Raw genomic sequence first — 15,444 nt, 5'->3', positions numbered from 1 at the left:
AGTTGCCATTTATGAGTGAAAAAATTACTGACTACCACCAAGGTGTAATTATTAATGTGACACAATAAGTGCCATTATTCAGGAGTAAGCATGACCTATAAGGATTGTAAACTTTTTACAATGGGTGCCCTTCCCATAAAAAATGGTCCTACATAGGCGATACACATGGCTAAAGGACCCAGCAAATGTCCTTTAAGTGGGATGCACTGACATGTTTGGTATTTTTATGGTGAGGAAAACAAGTACGTGCCGGTCCTAAGGATCATTTGTGATCCAGTGCTGTATGGGTTACCCTGCATGCTCTGTGAATGAGCCAAAGTGTCCAACTGGGAGTTTTGGTTAATTGTCTGTTCCCTAGACAATGACAGAGGCCTTTTCTGATCAGGACAGTGGCCCAAAAAAGGGTCCCAGACCCAAATAATTTAAAGGACCATGCCATGTTGCAGTATAAACATTTGAATCCAGAGGAACCAAGAACTATTCACTCTAGGTTCGAATGAGTAGCTTTGGCTGAACAAAGAGTTTCATTAAACCTTATTAAAATGAATTCAGATATTATCTAGAAGAATGCACCTTTTATGATGGTTCAGGGATAAGTAATCCTACACACTGACTGATCGTCTGGGCTGGGCTGCTGCTGAATGGGGGTTGCATGATTGAAGAAATATCTTCATAATTCCAACAGTGTTTCTCTCTCTACCCCCTCCCCCTGCCTCCATCTGTTTCAGTCTTTCACTGTTGACCACATAGCTCTACTCCACACGCCTTAGCTGGAGCCCCATTGTGCAACGCAGGAGGCTTATGGTTTTCCGGACTTTCAGAAAAAAAGTGCAAAAGGAAAGGGGAGATGCACAGAAGGAGGTTGGTGGTGATGTTCTGACCCTGCGTGTTCGCATCTGAGAGTGGCACGTTGGTCATGTTCATATTTTTTTTCACTTCCTTCATTCTGAGTATGCCCAGTTTATCTAATGGAGTGGGCCGCCCTGTGCGGGGGAAATGGCGAAGAATGACATGGGGAGATTAGCAACCACAGGACAGGTCCAGCTAACACAGGCCCATCCGTTAGTGTTCATGACCTCTGTTTCTCCATGCAAAGCGCACACACACACCCACACACACACACAAACACCAAAAATACACACACATTTTTCTGTCACAGTCTGACTGCTACCTCTTTCCAACTGTGGGCACACAGTTACTTGTCAAGTGCTGAAATTAATGTACACTACACTCTTTCAGGAAATTCATCCACAAACACGCAAGAGGCATCTTCTGGGTGGCTTCATGACACCATGCAACTTAATGACTCCTGTGTCCAATACCTACCTAGTGTCTGAGCTGAAACAAACAGTAGTCTGCAATTTTTGTCTTAAGGGATGGACTAAAGACTAAAGTGCTATCTGCCTCTATTATAAAAACCCTAGTAACTGTTTAAATTTTACACGCAGCACCAGATTCTGGAGAAACGTTGCTTAATTTCACTGTGTACTGTCTAACATGCATGTAGACGAAATGACAATGAAGTTAAAACTTGAGCTTGTACTTGAACCTTAACACATGATTAATTAACATGATTAACCTCTTCTACTATTCACCTCATCTTGTGTTACGTCCTGCATATGCATCTGCATTAGAGTAGTTGCTTTTTAGAGGAGTTGCTTTTATTCTTTTTAATATTATCCAAAGCTTACGGACTACAGGAATATCATAAGAGCCAATCATGAAGGGGAAGCAAGGAGGATGTATGTAGTGCTGGCAGTTTCTCATGAGAGGAGTCTTCTGCGAATTGCCGTTCGTTCCACCAGCAGGGATTATGCATAATAAACGTAGTGTTTGTCAAACGTAAGCAGGAGCATAAAGAAACGGAAGGAAACCAGTTTATATAATTAAAAGCGTTTGAAAAATCCGGAACATTAACGAGTGTCAATCAAAGTTGCATCACTCTTGCGTTGCAAGCACATGGCCAGAAAACGTAAAACAACAATAATTAGAAAGGTATCCAATGTAAAACAATACTGGGCCGTGACAGGGAACAGGGAACGACCATTCTGAATAAAATATATAAAAATGTAAAAGCGCGCGTTCCTTGCACTGTCGCGCCACTGCATGGCCGAACGCAGCCGTGACGTCATCACGGCGCGCCGGCGATTACGCGCCAGATCAACAATCGGCCGCTGCTGAAGTTCGCGCACGATCCTCACCGATTCTCGTGTTTGTCTCTTGCGTGTGTGGTCAAAACGATATTTTGTCCCAGTCAGGTTTTTGAGGTAACTACGACGGTTCTAACATTTTGTCGTTGATGCGGCGTGTTATGTTGTGACCATATTACATATTATCGAATCGAAATCAGGCCTAGAAACATGTAAATAATATCATTAGAATTAAAAAGTTCAGAGATGAAAATGTCTATGTTGCCGAAATCGACAATTATAAAACAGCTTAGTTTAGCTATAAGAATAATAGAAAGATGAAGCCTTTTGCCTGTATTCAGAATAGGTGCACCATTGAAATGACGTCATTGTGTCTTGCAAATACTGAGCATTCGATTACAGAAACAAATGCCCTGCAGTTCAAACTCTGTTTTCACGTTATTCTGTTGCTTCTGTTGGAATTTTCTCCTCTGAAGTGACCCAAAGTGTTCAAATCTGAGGTTTGGTTTGACTGCAGGCATCGTAGGGTGGGTGTGGTCATGGATCCTGTTGCAGCAGATCTTTCAGGGCCCACGGTGTCCAGAGGCTCTGCTTCTACACCAGTTTCTCCTGAGGATGCAGCTAAAGTAAGCAGTCTCTTTTGTGCAAAATAAAATACGTCAGTTAAAGATTGGCATGATTAAAGGCTTTCTTTCTGCATTCCATGGAGGTTTTGGTTCAATAAAATACATTGGGAGACACCAGACTGTATGTAATTTTTTTTTTTTTTCATGATAAGACTATTAGGTGTATTTGAATGGCCAAAGGAGTGACGTGAAAGTGATTATTTGTCATATGTGACCACACATGTGACACAGCACCCAGTGCACACAGTGAAACGCACAGTGTCCTCTGCGCTTAACCATCATCTGAGGGAGGAGTGTGTGGGGACCTTGGCGGCTTGGAATATGAACCTCTTCCTTGGAATATGAGTCCTCTTCCTTACCCACTAGTCCACCACTGACCCAAACATACAGGTTGTTGCAAAATAAGAGTCAGAGTTGTATTCATAGTAGTCATTAAAATCGTCACCGTCACAAAATGGTCCATACACAGAAGAAAACATGCATTTAGAGACAGAAGAAGAACACAAAGTCACAGGTTCAAACCCCACTTACTACCATTCTCTGAGCAAGACACATAACCCTGAGTGACTCCAGGGGGGACTGTCCCTGTCAGTACTGGTTGTAAGGTGGATAAGTGCCGTAAATGATCATTTAAAGCGTTCACTGATTGTGTTCATGAACTAGTCTCAAGGATTGTGAGTAGTTCCATTTTATGCACTGGGCAGAATTTCCATATAAGCTGAGTCATTTGCGTCTTCTACACTGAAAAACAGTCAAATGTCCTATATGTGTAAAATCCTAACACAACTGACAATTCTGTAATCAATGAGAGGAAATATGACGTCTTAAAGCTAAATAAGTAACTGTTGAAGCTACCACTACTGCCTAGTTGTAGGAGGAGTAGTAGGAATCACAAGTATGACATGATGATCACGAAGGATTAATTTTCCGCAGAATTTTTTTGTTTCTTTTTTGTTTTTTTTTTTATGTGCTGTGCTCTCAGGAAAAGAATTCGGGAGGGTGTTGCTTCAGTCACATGTTGTTTTTAGGGCCAGTCTTTTCAAATGAAAGAGGCTGACTTGTCAGCACAAACCAAACAATCGGGGACGGTTCGAGTCATCGTCAGTGGTCAAGAAGGTGACTGGTTGACACGTTGGATTTCAGATTACTCTCTATAATCTTGCTCTGCTTTAGTGTTTAGCGTATCGCTGACAACAATCAGGTATGTTGATTACAGAGTTCTGGAATCATTAATCTTGTTAGACATTTATTTAATGTTTTGAAATGACATTTCTGATTGAAAACCATATTTAAATACATCAAAATGTATTTAAATATGGTTTTCAATCAGAAATGGCCTAAACTGTTAATGTACTGTTGATCATACATAAGGTAATCATTGCCTTGTTTACTGGAATTTGCCCACTGGCCTTGTTCTGTGTTCTGCAACATGGTTCAGCCTTTCATTAAAGATTATAGGTGCGAACATGATAACCGTCCAATTACTGTTTAACAATGTGTCTGTTTTATAGCCTTTCTGTGTCACATTCTGGCTTGATTCTTGCATTTTTTTGTAGAAGGAAAGCAAAAAGAGGAACCAAAAAAGGTCTAGCCTTCAAGAGGCTCGCAGAAAAGGGAGAATGGACAGAAGTAGAGGTGAAGAAGACCTGGCCAGGCAGATGAAGAGCATGGTAAGTGCTTGCCTTCTAGCTGCTGTTATTACAGTTATGACATTAATTATGACAAAATGTAACACAAGCAATTGGGAGGTAGTAGCCTAGTGGGTAAAATACTCGCCTATGAACCTGAAGACCCAGGTTTTGTGCAAGACACTTAACCCTAAGTTGCTCCAGGGGGGGACTGTCCCTGTAACTACTGATTGTAAGTCACTCTGGATAAGGGAGTCTGATAAATGCTGTAAATGTAAATTGACAACACTGTGAATTCATTGGACATATTCTTGTGTTATTTAATAGAAAAAAGTTGTTTTTATTATTTAGATGAATGTATGTGCCTTGTCTGCAGGAATTAGAATGTAGGCCCCAGGCTGGTCCAACAGGACTTGTCTTCTCTGACATTTTCACTAAATATCACTGCCTCTGGGATTCAAGGTAAAGATCGGATATGCTCTTTCAAACCACATGACCTCTGGTCCCTGTGCACTTTATCTAACCTCCATAACCATCATGGTATTTGAAACTCTTCATCTACCCTGAACACCATGTCTCCATGAAGTTAGCATCATGTCGTATAAGCCTGATGACCGAACATGAGGTCTTTAGATTTAAGATCATACAATGCAGATTTAATGCAGTCAGTCATCTCAGCACTTTTAATGGTCCCTGTTGCCAGCAGCCACTGACCTCTGCCCTGCATCATTTCAGGCACCCAGAATGCCCTGAGAGAGTCTCCACAGTTATGAACATGGCCGAGAAGCAAGGACTGTTGGCTCGTTGTGTGAGTGTTGAGGTAAGAAACATGTTCTGCTGCTTCACATAAATATTCTCTGCCTCTCTTTATCTGAGCACAGACCGATGTGTGTCCTGCTGTCATTTTCAGCCAAGAGTTGCCTCAGAGGAAGAGCTGCTGCTTGTGCACACGTGAGTTGTAGAAGATTTACAGCTCACACTCAGTTGATGAGTTTTTGTTGGCATAAGTCACCTATTTGTTCATCTTCCAGGAAGGAATATGTTGATCTAATGACGTCCTCACAAAAAATGACAGAGGAAGAGTTGAAATCTCTCTCTGAGTCATACGACTCCATCTACATACATCCAGTGAGCAGAACATCTTTAAAATGGAATGCTGTTAAAATGTTTGTTCAAATTAATTTGTTCATTACATTTTCTATTGTTATTGGAATATTTCCTGAAACGAATGAAAAATGAATTCAGAATACAGAAATACAATTAGCAAAAACATGATGACAAACAGAGCATTAATAATTACTTATTACTCATAAGTAATAACAATGATGATAAGATGAGTAACAATAACAGTAATGACCATAGTAATTAAACATAGGATTTTTTTTTTTACTTTCTCAAGTAAAGCCCTGCATGCAGTGTGAATTGTAATGTAATTGTCCACAGGATTCTTTTCCCAGCGCCTGTATGGCGGTTGGCTCTGTCCTGCAGCTAGTTGATAAAATCATGGCTTCGGAGTTGCAAAATGGATTCTGCGTTTCCAGGTGAGTCTCACGGTTCGGTCAGTGTTGCGCCTGCATCTCAGCCATAGCTGGCTCCATATTTTGCATTTTACCCCATGCAGACCTCCTGGCCACCACGCACACGTGGATAAAATGAACGGCTACTGCATGTTCAACAACTTGGCTATTGCGGCGCGCTATGCGCAGAAACGTCATATCGTGGAGCGGTAGGGCCCACCTCGTTTTCTCTCGTTTATCTAGTTTTCCAATAATGTGTGTTTATTGATGTGAAAAATGTTCATTTTGAAAGAATAATATTTTGCAAATGCTTTTATTCCTTCTACTGTGGGCTGTAGGGTTCTGATCGTGGACTGGGATGTGCATCATGGTCAGGGAATCCAGAAAATATTTTTTGAGGATCCCAGGTATAGAAATGCAGAATGTGACCCTAAAACATTAGTATTGAGAGTTACCTATAAACGGTCATGTGGTCATTGGTTTTTCTGCCCTCTGTAACTATAAATGCATTATGGCGTTTAGTGTACTGTTCTGTATTCTAGTATTTTAAAGGATGTAGTTATTTGCATCCACTATTGTGAATTCATTAGAGGTTTTCTGAATGTTAAATGTAGGTAGTAGCTCTGTTATATATTACATACTTTCCTGTTCTTTAAATAGGTTGTTATTGAACAATGGGGTATTGTTTTTTTGGGGGGGGGGGCTACATTCTCATTGTCTCCATTCCTCTGCTTCTAGCGTGCTGTACTTTTCAGTGCACAGATATCAGGGTGGCACGTTCTGGCCTCACCTGAAAGAGTCTGACAGCAGTGCAGTCGGTACAGGACCTGGAGCGGGGTACAACATCAACCTGCCGTGGAACCAGGTGCTGCTTCTCTCTTGCTGCGTCTCACTTCTACTATTGGTTTAGACATGGTTCACCGTGAACTGAGTCTGACTGTTCTTTTATGGTTTCTAGCAAGTCTCCTAGCAAGGCTTTTTCATGTTCCTGCATTAAAGGATTTCCCTTTTCTTTGTAGACTGGGATGAAAGATGGAGACTATCTGGCTGCCTTCCAGCAGCTGCTTATACCCGTGGCCTATGAGGTACGTTGCCTCCCGCTTCCTTTTTTGGGACGGGTGTCAGTCCGAGTGAGCGGAGCTCTGGTGATAAGATGCCGCTCTTATCACGGATGAGACTGTTTGACACCACCACTGAACTGCCTGAAGATGCTCAGGGGCTCCTGTTGTGTTTCTCTAGTTCCAGCCTCAGCTGGTGTTAGTGGCTGCTGGATTTGACTCAGTGATTGGCGACCCCAAGGTGAGGGCCATCATCTATTCCATGAAATAAGCAACTCGTGTCTAGTGCAGTCACATTGTGGTCACTTATTCAGCAGTTGTAAAAGCTGTGTGTGTTGATTTCAGGGAGAGATGTCTGCTAGCCCTCAGTGTTTCGCTGTGCTGACTCACATGCTGAAGGGTCTTGCTCAAGGAAGACTTGTGATGGCTCTTGAGGTATTAAAACATTTTTGCCTATTAAACTGTTCAAAAGAATTATCATTACTTATTACATTGTACTAGAACTAATTATTGGCATGATGGGGCAGTGGTGGTCTAGTGGGTAAGGAAACGGACCTGTGGTCAGAAGGTTGTGGGTTCGAATCCCAAACCGCTAAGGTGCCACTGAGCAAAGCACCGACCCCACACACTGCTCCCCGGGCGCCTGTCATGGTTGCCCACTGCTCACCAAGGGTCATGGGTTAAATACAGAGGACTCGTTTCGTTGTGTCACCATGTGCTGTGCTGCAGTGTTTTACAATGACAATCACTTCACTTTCACTTTGGTTATTATTTAGCAAGATATTCAGAACTTTTTTTCATACTCACCTTTGTATGATCATTACACATGTTTTATTTGTGCGATAGGGGGGGTATAACTTGGACTCGACCGCAAAGGGAGCGTGTGCCTGCTTGAAGTCGCTGCTCGGGGATTCTTGTCCACCTCTACATTTTGATGTGGCTCCATGTGAAAGGTGAGGCATCTGATTTAGAAAGTAAGATTATAATATAATAATATTAAAGTAAATATTAATAATTTACACCAATTCGATAAACGTTTATTGCAGTGCCCTGCAGTCCATCTCAGATGCCATCTCTGCGCTTTACCCTTACTGGAGTTGCCTGCACACTTTGGGTCAGTGCTATACTGCCGTGTCAATTTTCTGTTCAGAGTGCAGACTTCTCTTAGCGGTGTGTTGTGTGTGCAGAAGGAGGCCGTCTCTCCACGGCAGAGGAGCTCAGTGAGGGTGTTGGCAGTGAGAGAACAGGCCTGGTATATGACCAGAGGATGATGGCTCACCACAACATGTGGAACAGGTAGGACCCTACAGCAGATATCAGTAATTAATGGGTCTTGTCGGTGTCTGCGTCAGCAACCGTGTATTATCATCACAGTCATCATCCAGAACAACCACAAAGGATCTTTCGGATCTTTTCTCGACACGAAGATCTAGGACTGGTGGCCCGCTGTCACCGGATTCCGTCGCGCCTGGCCACCGAGGAGGAGCTGACTCTGTGTCATGGGTATGGCCGGATCGGTTTGCTCCAAATTGCAGGCGCATTTTTCAACATTAGAAAGTGGAAAACCTTGTTTTACACGCGCACAGCTCAGAGCATGTTGCCAAAATGAAGACGACGGAAACCATGAAGCCCAGAGACCTTCACAGGCTGGGAGACGAGTACAACTCCGTTTACGTGAGCAACGAGAGCTACCACTGCGCACTGCTCGCTGCCGGCTCCTGCTTCAACGCCGCTCAGGCTGTACTCAGCGGAGAGGTAGGACGCGCACATCCACGCACTTTCCTCATTAGACTGCAGCAGTAGCCAGAATGATTTCGGTTGTGTGTGCGTCTCTCACGTCATGCTGGGCAGGTGAGAAACGCAGTCGCCATCGTTCGGCCCCCGGGTCACCACGCGGAAAAGGACATTGCCTGCGGCTTCTGCTTGTTCAACACAGTGGCTCTGACAGCCAGGTACGCCCAGAAACTCTCCCACGGGCCTCTCCGGGTGCTCATCCTGGACTGGGACGTCCACCACGGCAATGGCACGCAACACATATTTGAAGAAGATGACAGGTAGCCGTGCTGTTTTATAGATAGATAGGGCCACTTAAAATGTTGGCAAAAGCAAGAAATTCTTCTAAATCATTAATACATGGCTCTGTTTTTTAACTACAATTTTCATGTTGTCCCTGCTTTAGCAAAGGGAGAGACTGCATATAATAGAGACTGAAATGAAATTTGTCCGTGTCCCCATTTATCAGTGTCCTGTACATCTCCCTTCATCGCCACGAAAACGGCACATTCTTCCCCTTTTCTGAGGATGGCAACTTTGATAAAGTCGGGGAGGGGAAGGGCAGAGGCTTCAATGTCAATATCGCATGGAACGGAGAAAAGATGGGCGATTCAGAGTACCTGGCAGCCTTTCATCATGTGGTGATGCCTATTGCAAGAGAGGTACTGATTGATTGATTGGTTGGATGTGTTGCTTTGTTGTTAATCCACTTGTGTAGGTAGGCAGGTGACTATTTTTCCCAATTCCTCAGTTTGCTCCACAATTGGTGCTGGTGTCTGCTGGGTTTGATGCTGCACGTGGAGATCCTCTGGGAGGATATCAGGTGACCCCTGAAGGCTACGCCCACCTCACACATCATCTCATGACTTTGGCTGGTGGCAGGATGCTGATTATACTGGAGGTCAGTGCTGTAATGTCATCACAATAAATTAAATAAACTTAAATAAAATTGTACATTTATTTACGGCAAAATTGGGGTTCGTATGGTCAGTAATGTCTTAAATAAATAGTATTATATTGATATGTTTTTGAAGCATTGATGAATTGAAATGAGCCATAAAACATGTGTTTTAGAATTTTCATAATTTATAAAATGTGAAGAACATGTATATATTTAGGCCCTTTATTTTTGTCTTGTTTTTGCCATTTTCATAGCTCCCAAGTATTAATTTCTCCCTGTTGCTTCCCTCCTCTCTCCACAGGGTGGCTATAACCTGACCTCCATCTCAGAGTCCATGTCCATGTGCACCAGCATGCTCCTGGGAGACCCCCCTCCATTACTGTCTCTGAAGCCACAGCACCCCAACGCTGCTGTCTCAATCAACAATGTCCTGCGTGCACACGCCCCCTACTGGAGATCCCTGAGAATACAGAGTCAGTTCCCCTCTCGGAGTACTGCTGTGTAACTTGTACAGTGAGCTGTACACTTAAATTAATCATTATATAATCTATTGTTTCCATGTTGTCTTTCAATAGTTCCCGAGTCCCTCCGACGGTCTTTACCTTCCCCCAAAGGGAAAGACAAGAGGATGTCCGTCGGCAAAAGCAATAAATCCCCAAGGAAAGCAGCTCCACCTCAGAGTTCTGGGCATGCAGCAAATGCCACTGCTGCTCCTCCTTCTGAATCACCCACAAGTGGTCATGAGACCCCAGGGATTGATGACCTCACAATGGACCTCAGCTCACTGGACCTGGACACGTCATCCTCCACCAACAGCACAACATCGTCTGTTCCTGTGGCAGGAGCCCGGCGCAAGGTGAAGTCCAGCCCTCTGAGGAGCGCCACAGGTGAGGCCTCAGAACAGGGAGGAGAAAAGCCCCAAGACAGAAGTGAAACTCAGGTCAGCAGCATGCAACCAAATTAGCTCCAATGCTTCTGAAATCTGAAGTTTCATTCAGGAAATGTACGTTTGCCTTCTTGTCTTTAAAGTCAGCTGCTGAAACTGGCCCAGGGGGCTCTGCTGGGGGTGGACAGGAGAGGTCTGAACCGGAGGGTGCATCTGGTGGATCTGACAAGACAGTTTACCAACTCATCTGTGAAGTCCAGGACATGGAAGGGGTATGGAAATCTGAAATACCCTTCCAGACATAACTGTCATTTAAGATACTATAATGATGTTTTATTCTCTACAACTCTCTATGTTTTTAGGGCTCAATGCACATTGTTGACCCATTGTCCTGGTGCCCTCACCTGGAGACGGTAAAGCCCATTCCCTCTGGTGGCATAGACGTCTTCCAGCCTTGTGAGGACTGTGGCTCCGATGCAGAGAACTGGATCTGCCTCGGCTGTTATAAGGTATTGGTGGATTTTTTTTTTTCCTCTTCGGGGGAGCTTGTTGGGACACGATGACTAATTGCTTTCTCCACTCCGCTTCCATTTCCACTTCTGCTTCATTGGCCGATGGCGGGACACCAGGTGTTCTGTGGTCGCTATGTCAACCAGCACATGGTGACCCATGGTTCGGTGTCAGGTCACCCCATGGTACTGAGTTTCGCTGACCTGTCTGTCTGGTGCTACCGCTGTGAGGCGTACGTCCACAACCAGGTAGGCTGAGGGGTGCTATATATTCTACTCTGGGTATTACTGAGGAAAACACAAGAATCTCCTTCGTTTGTTCAGGTGCTGTATGAAGCGAAGAATGCTGCACACCTTTCTAAGTTCGGGGAGGAGGTCCCCACTTCCAAATAAGTGAGCGAGAGGTCGTATGAACAAGGGAGCGATTGAGCAAATGGCTGAACGGCTGCATGAGAAGCTGACTGAATGTGTGATTGTGCATTTGGCCAAATAAATGACTTATCGTGTGGTGAAGGAGTGGGGTGTAGGAGAGGGACAGAAGATGCTGAAGATGACTAAAGGACCCACACACAGCTGGAAAAGGGGAAAAGGCACAAACCAAAATCAACATCAAGTCATGCCTTTCGTTGTCTTACTACGCTGGTTGGTCTTATAAAGGTTAGGGGGCTCATCTGAAGTATGCTGTAATCTGAAATGCTTAATATTATTTTAAAAATAATTTTACTCTGTCATTTTATTTTAAAGACCTAATGATGCACTATGTGATGCCAGTGTGTTCCACAGTTGCCTGCCCAGCATGGTGCTGCAGGGATCACCAGTGAGACATTTACTGCATGCAGTTAAATTGTTAAAAGATGCTCATTACTGGTATTATTGTCAAAAGTTATTTCAGGACTAGCATAAAGGCAGACGGTAGACTGTATTTACCCACAAATAAGCAATGCATAGTGCAATACTCTTTTGTTTTCAGAATGATTCCCCTAAATACTTTTTATATTTTGTATAATTTAACAATATTCCTTCATGTTGGACCTTTTGCACAAATTCAGTGCCAATTTGTACCTCTTTTAACTTATATGTTAATTGTTAAAAATAAAAAACTATTTGGTTTTGAATTGTGCTTTTGTATTGACTCTGGGTGTTAGGAAATACAAGACATTTGCATACATCACTTATATAGTACATACACTTATCAGTCATAACATTATAACCAGTCACACTGAGGATGTCCCGTCCTCTCCTTTGTCACCAAAGCAGCACTGACCTGAAGCACAGACTGCATTCCATCATGCTTGGTGGGCATGGGTCAGCATTGGCAATGTGACGCACTGATGCCTGTCCATCAGCATTAACTCAGCCAACGTGGGCTGGTCTGTGCTCCCCACATGCATGAATGAGCCTTCGCCAACCATGATTCCAAAATCTTTCCATGACCTGCTTCCGGTGCAGAAACATCCCACAATGGCTGCATTTGTGAAGATGATGTGACCCAGCCATCTAGTCAAAGGCACTCAGATCCTTGCCATTTACTTTCTTCCAACACGTCCACTTCCAGGACAAAATATTCACTCAGTGGCTAATAAATGCCACCCACATGCAAGTGCCACTGCAATGACGAGTGGTAGTATCCTAGTGGGTAACACACTTGCCTACCAACCAGAAGACCCAGGTTCAAATCCCACTTACTACCATTGTGTCCCTGAGCAAGACACTTAACCCTGAGTGTCTCCAGGGGGGACTGTCCCTGTAACTACTGATTGTAAGTCGCTCTGGATAAGGGCAATAAACGTCGTAAATGTAAATGAATGTCGCCTGTAGTCACTATGTTATGACTAATCATCGTAAGACGTACATGGAGTCGGGTGTGTTGTAATCAACATGATTAGAATATACACAGTAATTCGATTTGCCATCGAAACAGATGCATTATTTATTTATTTGGTTAATTTTTTTATTTTTTTTTTTCACAATGTTGAGGGGCAGCTTCCTGTTCCATCATCCATCCACCATTTCTGCTTTCTCAGTGGCAGGCAGCATCGTCCCCTCATACTGAATTTAAGGAGCCCTCCCCTCTCCTGTCCTCTCCTCTCTGGACAGAATTTTCCTGGCCGTTCTGCGTCACTCTGCGCCACTGCAGCAGTGTGTGTGGCTTTGAGAGTGTGTGTGTGTGTGTGTGTGTGTGTGTGTGTGAACAGAAACCCTCCCCCTTGCTTGGCAGGCACTCCACCTCCCTCCCTCCTTCCCTCCCCACCTCCATTCTCCCCCGTCTCCTGCGCTCCTTCCTTACGTGACGGTGGAGGATTGTTCCGGCGTGGATGGTGTGGGCCTGCGGGTTGATTCGGAGCTCCCTGCCGCCGCGCTTCTTCCCTCCCTCAGCCGGCCAGACGCCTATTTCTGCACCGATCATGCAGCACCGGAGGCCCGGGGTCTGATGTGATTTTTTTGCCCCTGCTGGAGGAGATACAGCAGTGCAGCTCCAGGAAGAGAGGTGACCAGATCCCGCTGTGATCTGCCATTTGTTGTCTTTTGGGGACAGTTTTTTTTTTTTGCAGTGTGTGTGCGCGTGTGTGTTTCTTGTTTAGTGACCTCTAACCTCTGCCTGCTCTGCAGCGTCCCGCCGCCATGCATGTTCACACCTCTGACGTGGCCCGCCTCTACCAGACAGAGTTCATCCGCAGCGCCCGCGCGGTGGGCGTGCTGTGGGCCATCTGCACCCTCTGCTTCGGCATCATCGAGGTGGTCATCCTCATCCAGCCGTCCTGGGTGGGCACGCGGGAGCTGCACTACCAGGCGGGCACCCCGCCCCCGCAGGCCGGCACGCTGGGCCTGTTCGAGGTGTGCGTGGAGACCGACTGGCCAGTGCCCGAGTGCCGGGGCTCGCTGGACACCCTCACCCCCCTGCCGGCCTTCCAGTCCCCGGCCGTGCTGGTGTGCCTGTCCCTCACCGCCGTCTGGGCCAGCGTGGGATGCCTCTGCCTCTTCCGCTTCTGCAACGCCGCCACCGTCTACAAGATCTGTGCCTGGCTGCAGCTGACCGCTGGTGAGGGCCTTTCCTTCTCCTGATTATGCATCTGAAGGCCTTGTTAATCTCAGACCCTCTGGCATCTCTGTAGGCTTCTGCCTGGCCCTGGCCTGCCTGCTGTTCCCCGACTCGTGGGACTGTGCGGAGATGCGCGCCCTGTGCGGGGACAGAGTTGGCAGCTTCTCGCCAGGAAACTGCTCTGTTCACTGGGCCTTCGTGCTGGCCATGCTGGGCGTGCTGGACGCGGCCATCTTGGCCACGTTAGCGTTTGTGCTGGGGAATCGCCAGGATGCCCTGCTGCCTGATGATGCCAAGGATGGTGAGATTCCAGCCTTGTGAAGAGAAAGTGAACGTGATTGTTTTGTCGTTGTTAATACACAGCAAGCATAGCACACAATGAAATGGTTTCTGCATTTAACCATCACCCCGTAGTGGGCAGCTAAGAAAGGCGCCCGGGGAGCAGTGTGTGGGAGCAGAGGAACTGGTTACGGCCACCACTGCCCTTTAATGGAAGTCGTCACTCTTGGGAAATGCAGAAAGTTCTTATTTAGCTGCTGGAAATGACAACCCACCATTTAAATGTAATAATTCTTTTTTTTCCCCTTCAGTGACGGGGTTGTTGCTGTCACCTTAGTCGTGAATTGTTCTGTAACTGATCTGAGAGGTGAGGCTGTCACAGCTATTCACTTATGGTGATTATTGGCATCATTGTGGTTATTTTTCCGTTTGTCCTGCCTTCCCTCTCTCAGATGGTGGAGCCCTGATTTCATTAACAGGAAAAGACAACACCGTGAAGAGGAACGTCCACACTCCTCCCCCCCAGCCGTTACATCACCTCCCAGCCAGCAGAGCTTACATAATTTCTCTTCCTAGAAACGGTCACCTGGCTACGGTGTCCCGGCCTTTTCTCCCTGTGATGGAGGAAAATGTGTGCAACGGGAAACACCAGATTACTTTATCACCTACCGTTTTCTTAACAATGTGCATTTCTTATCTGTAATTCCATTCCCGAATGCCTCATATGTTACGATCTTTCATTGTCCTCTCGTATTCTGAATGATCGTTTGAATGTAGTGTTCATTTTTAAAAAAATTTCATGTTTTAGTTAGAATTGTGGGGTCAAAACTAGATTATATGTGACTATATGACTTTAACATTCCTAGATATTCCTACAACCCCTAAAATACAAGAGTGTGAAATATATTTTTGCAGAAGGTCAGTGTTGACATTGAATTTATTGTGACTCCTGTTTGAAATGTGTTTTTTTTTTTTGTACAAGAATTAAAATAGAAAAATTTTAAAAGCAACAACATGGATTAATTCACAAGAAAAATTAAATGACCAAAATGGCATAATGTGAACGTCCCGTATTAT

At 44.9% G+C, this 15,444-nt stretch overlaps 2 protein-coding genes across 3 annotated transcripts; both read left to right on the top strand.

Moving 5' to 3' along the window:
• Window positions 1–2,142: 2,142 nt before the first annotated feature.
• Window positions 2,143–12,163, top strand: hdac6 (histone deacetylase 6). Of its 2 annotated transcripts, none has more exons than XM_028994857.1 (28): window positions 2,143–2,267; window positions 2,668–2,776; window positions 4,333–4,446; window positions 4,781–4,866; window positions 5,140–5,224; window positions 5,315–5,355; window positions 5,436–5,532; window positions 5,848–5,945; window positions 6,026–6,130; window positions 6,260–6,328; window positions 6,660–6,786; window positions 6,941–7,006; window positions 7,161–7,220; window positions 7,325–7,414; window positions 7,826–7,932; window positions 8,026–8,093; window positions 8,167–8,275; window positions 8,354–8,482; window positions 8,566–8,734; window positions 8,831–9,033; window positions 9,222–9,414; window positions 9,504–9,653; window positions 9,955–10,126; window positions 10,229–10,593; window positions 10,683–10,811; window positions 10,902–11,048; window positions 11,169–11,297; window positions 11,373–12,163. In XM_028994857.1, the coding sequence occupies exons 2-28, from the start codon at window positions 2,690–2,692 to the stop codon at window positions 11,439–11,441; spliced, it is 3,264 nt and encodes a 1,087-aa protein (XP_028850690.1). In that variant the 5' UTR covers window positions 2,143–2,267; window positions 2,668–2,689; the 3' UTR covers window positions 11,442–12,163. The 2 variants fall into 2 exon arrangements, with proteins under 2 accessions (XP_028850690.1, XP_028850691.1); XM_028994858.1 differs by lacking the exon at window positions 2,143–2,267 and adding an exon at window positions 3,759–3,977 and having other exon boundaries at window positions 2,689–2,776.
• A 1,068-nt stretch (window positions 12,164–13,231) lies between these two features.
• Window positions 13,232–15,422, top strand: lhfpl4b (LHFPL tetraspan subfamily member 4b). Its single transcript, XM_028994814.1, has 5 exons — window positions 13,232–13,536; window positions 13,659–14,088; window positions 14,162–14,389; window positions 14,679–14,734; window positions 14,820–15,422. The coding sequence occupies exons 2-4, from the start codon at window positions 13,671–13,673 to the stop codon at window positions 14,702–14,704; spliced, it is 672 nt and encodes a 223-aa protein (XP_028850647.1). The 5' UTR covers window positions 13,232–13,536; window positions 13,659–13,670; the 3' UTR covers window positions 14,705–14,734; window positions 14,820–15,422.
• Window positions 15,423–15,444: the final 22 nt, after the last annotated feature.

This window comes from Denticeps clupeoides, chromosome 10, assembly GCF_900700375.1.
Source record: "Denticeps clupeoides chromosome 10, fDenClu1.1, whole genome shotgun sequence".
Lineage (NCBI taxonomy): Eukaryota > Metazoa > Chordata > Actinopteri > Clupeiformes > Denticipitidae > Denticeps > Denticeps clupeoides.
Note: the sequence above shows the minus strand (reverse complement) of the source record. Positions and strands in the feature narration are given on the sequence as shown.

What these genes read in the sequence shown, in the direction of transcription:
- hdac6 (XM_028994857.1), top strand. Translation starts at nt 2,690, where the DNA reads ATGGATCCTGTTGCAGCAGATCTTTCAGGGCCCACGGTGTCCAGAGGC. An exon ending in GACTTGTGATGGCTCTTGAG is followed by an intron (nt 7,415 to 7,825) that starts GTATTAAAACAT and finishes TTTGTGCGATAG; the next exon opens with GGGGGGTATAACTTGGACTC. An exon ending in GGATGCTGATTATACTGGAG is followed by an intron (nt 9,654 to 9,954) that starts GTCAGTGCTGTA and finishes CTCTCTCCACAG; the next exon opens with GGTGGCTATAACCTGACCTC.
- lhfpl4b (XM_028994814.1), top strand. Translation starts at nt 13,671, where the DNA reads ATGCATGTTCACACCTCTGACGTGGCCCGCCTCTACCAGACAGAGTTC. An exon ending in CTGGCTGCAGCTGACCGCTG is followed by an intron (nt 14,089 to 14,161) that starts GTGAGGGCCTTT and finishes GCATCTCTGTAG; the next exon opens with GCTTCTGCCTGGCCCTGGCC. An exon ending in GCCTGATGATGCCAAGGATG is followed by an intron (nt 14,390 to 14,678) that starts GTGAGATTCCAG and finishes TTTCCCCTTCAG; the next exon opens with TGACGGGGTTGTTGCTGTCA.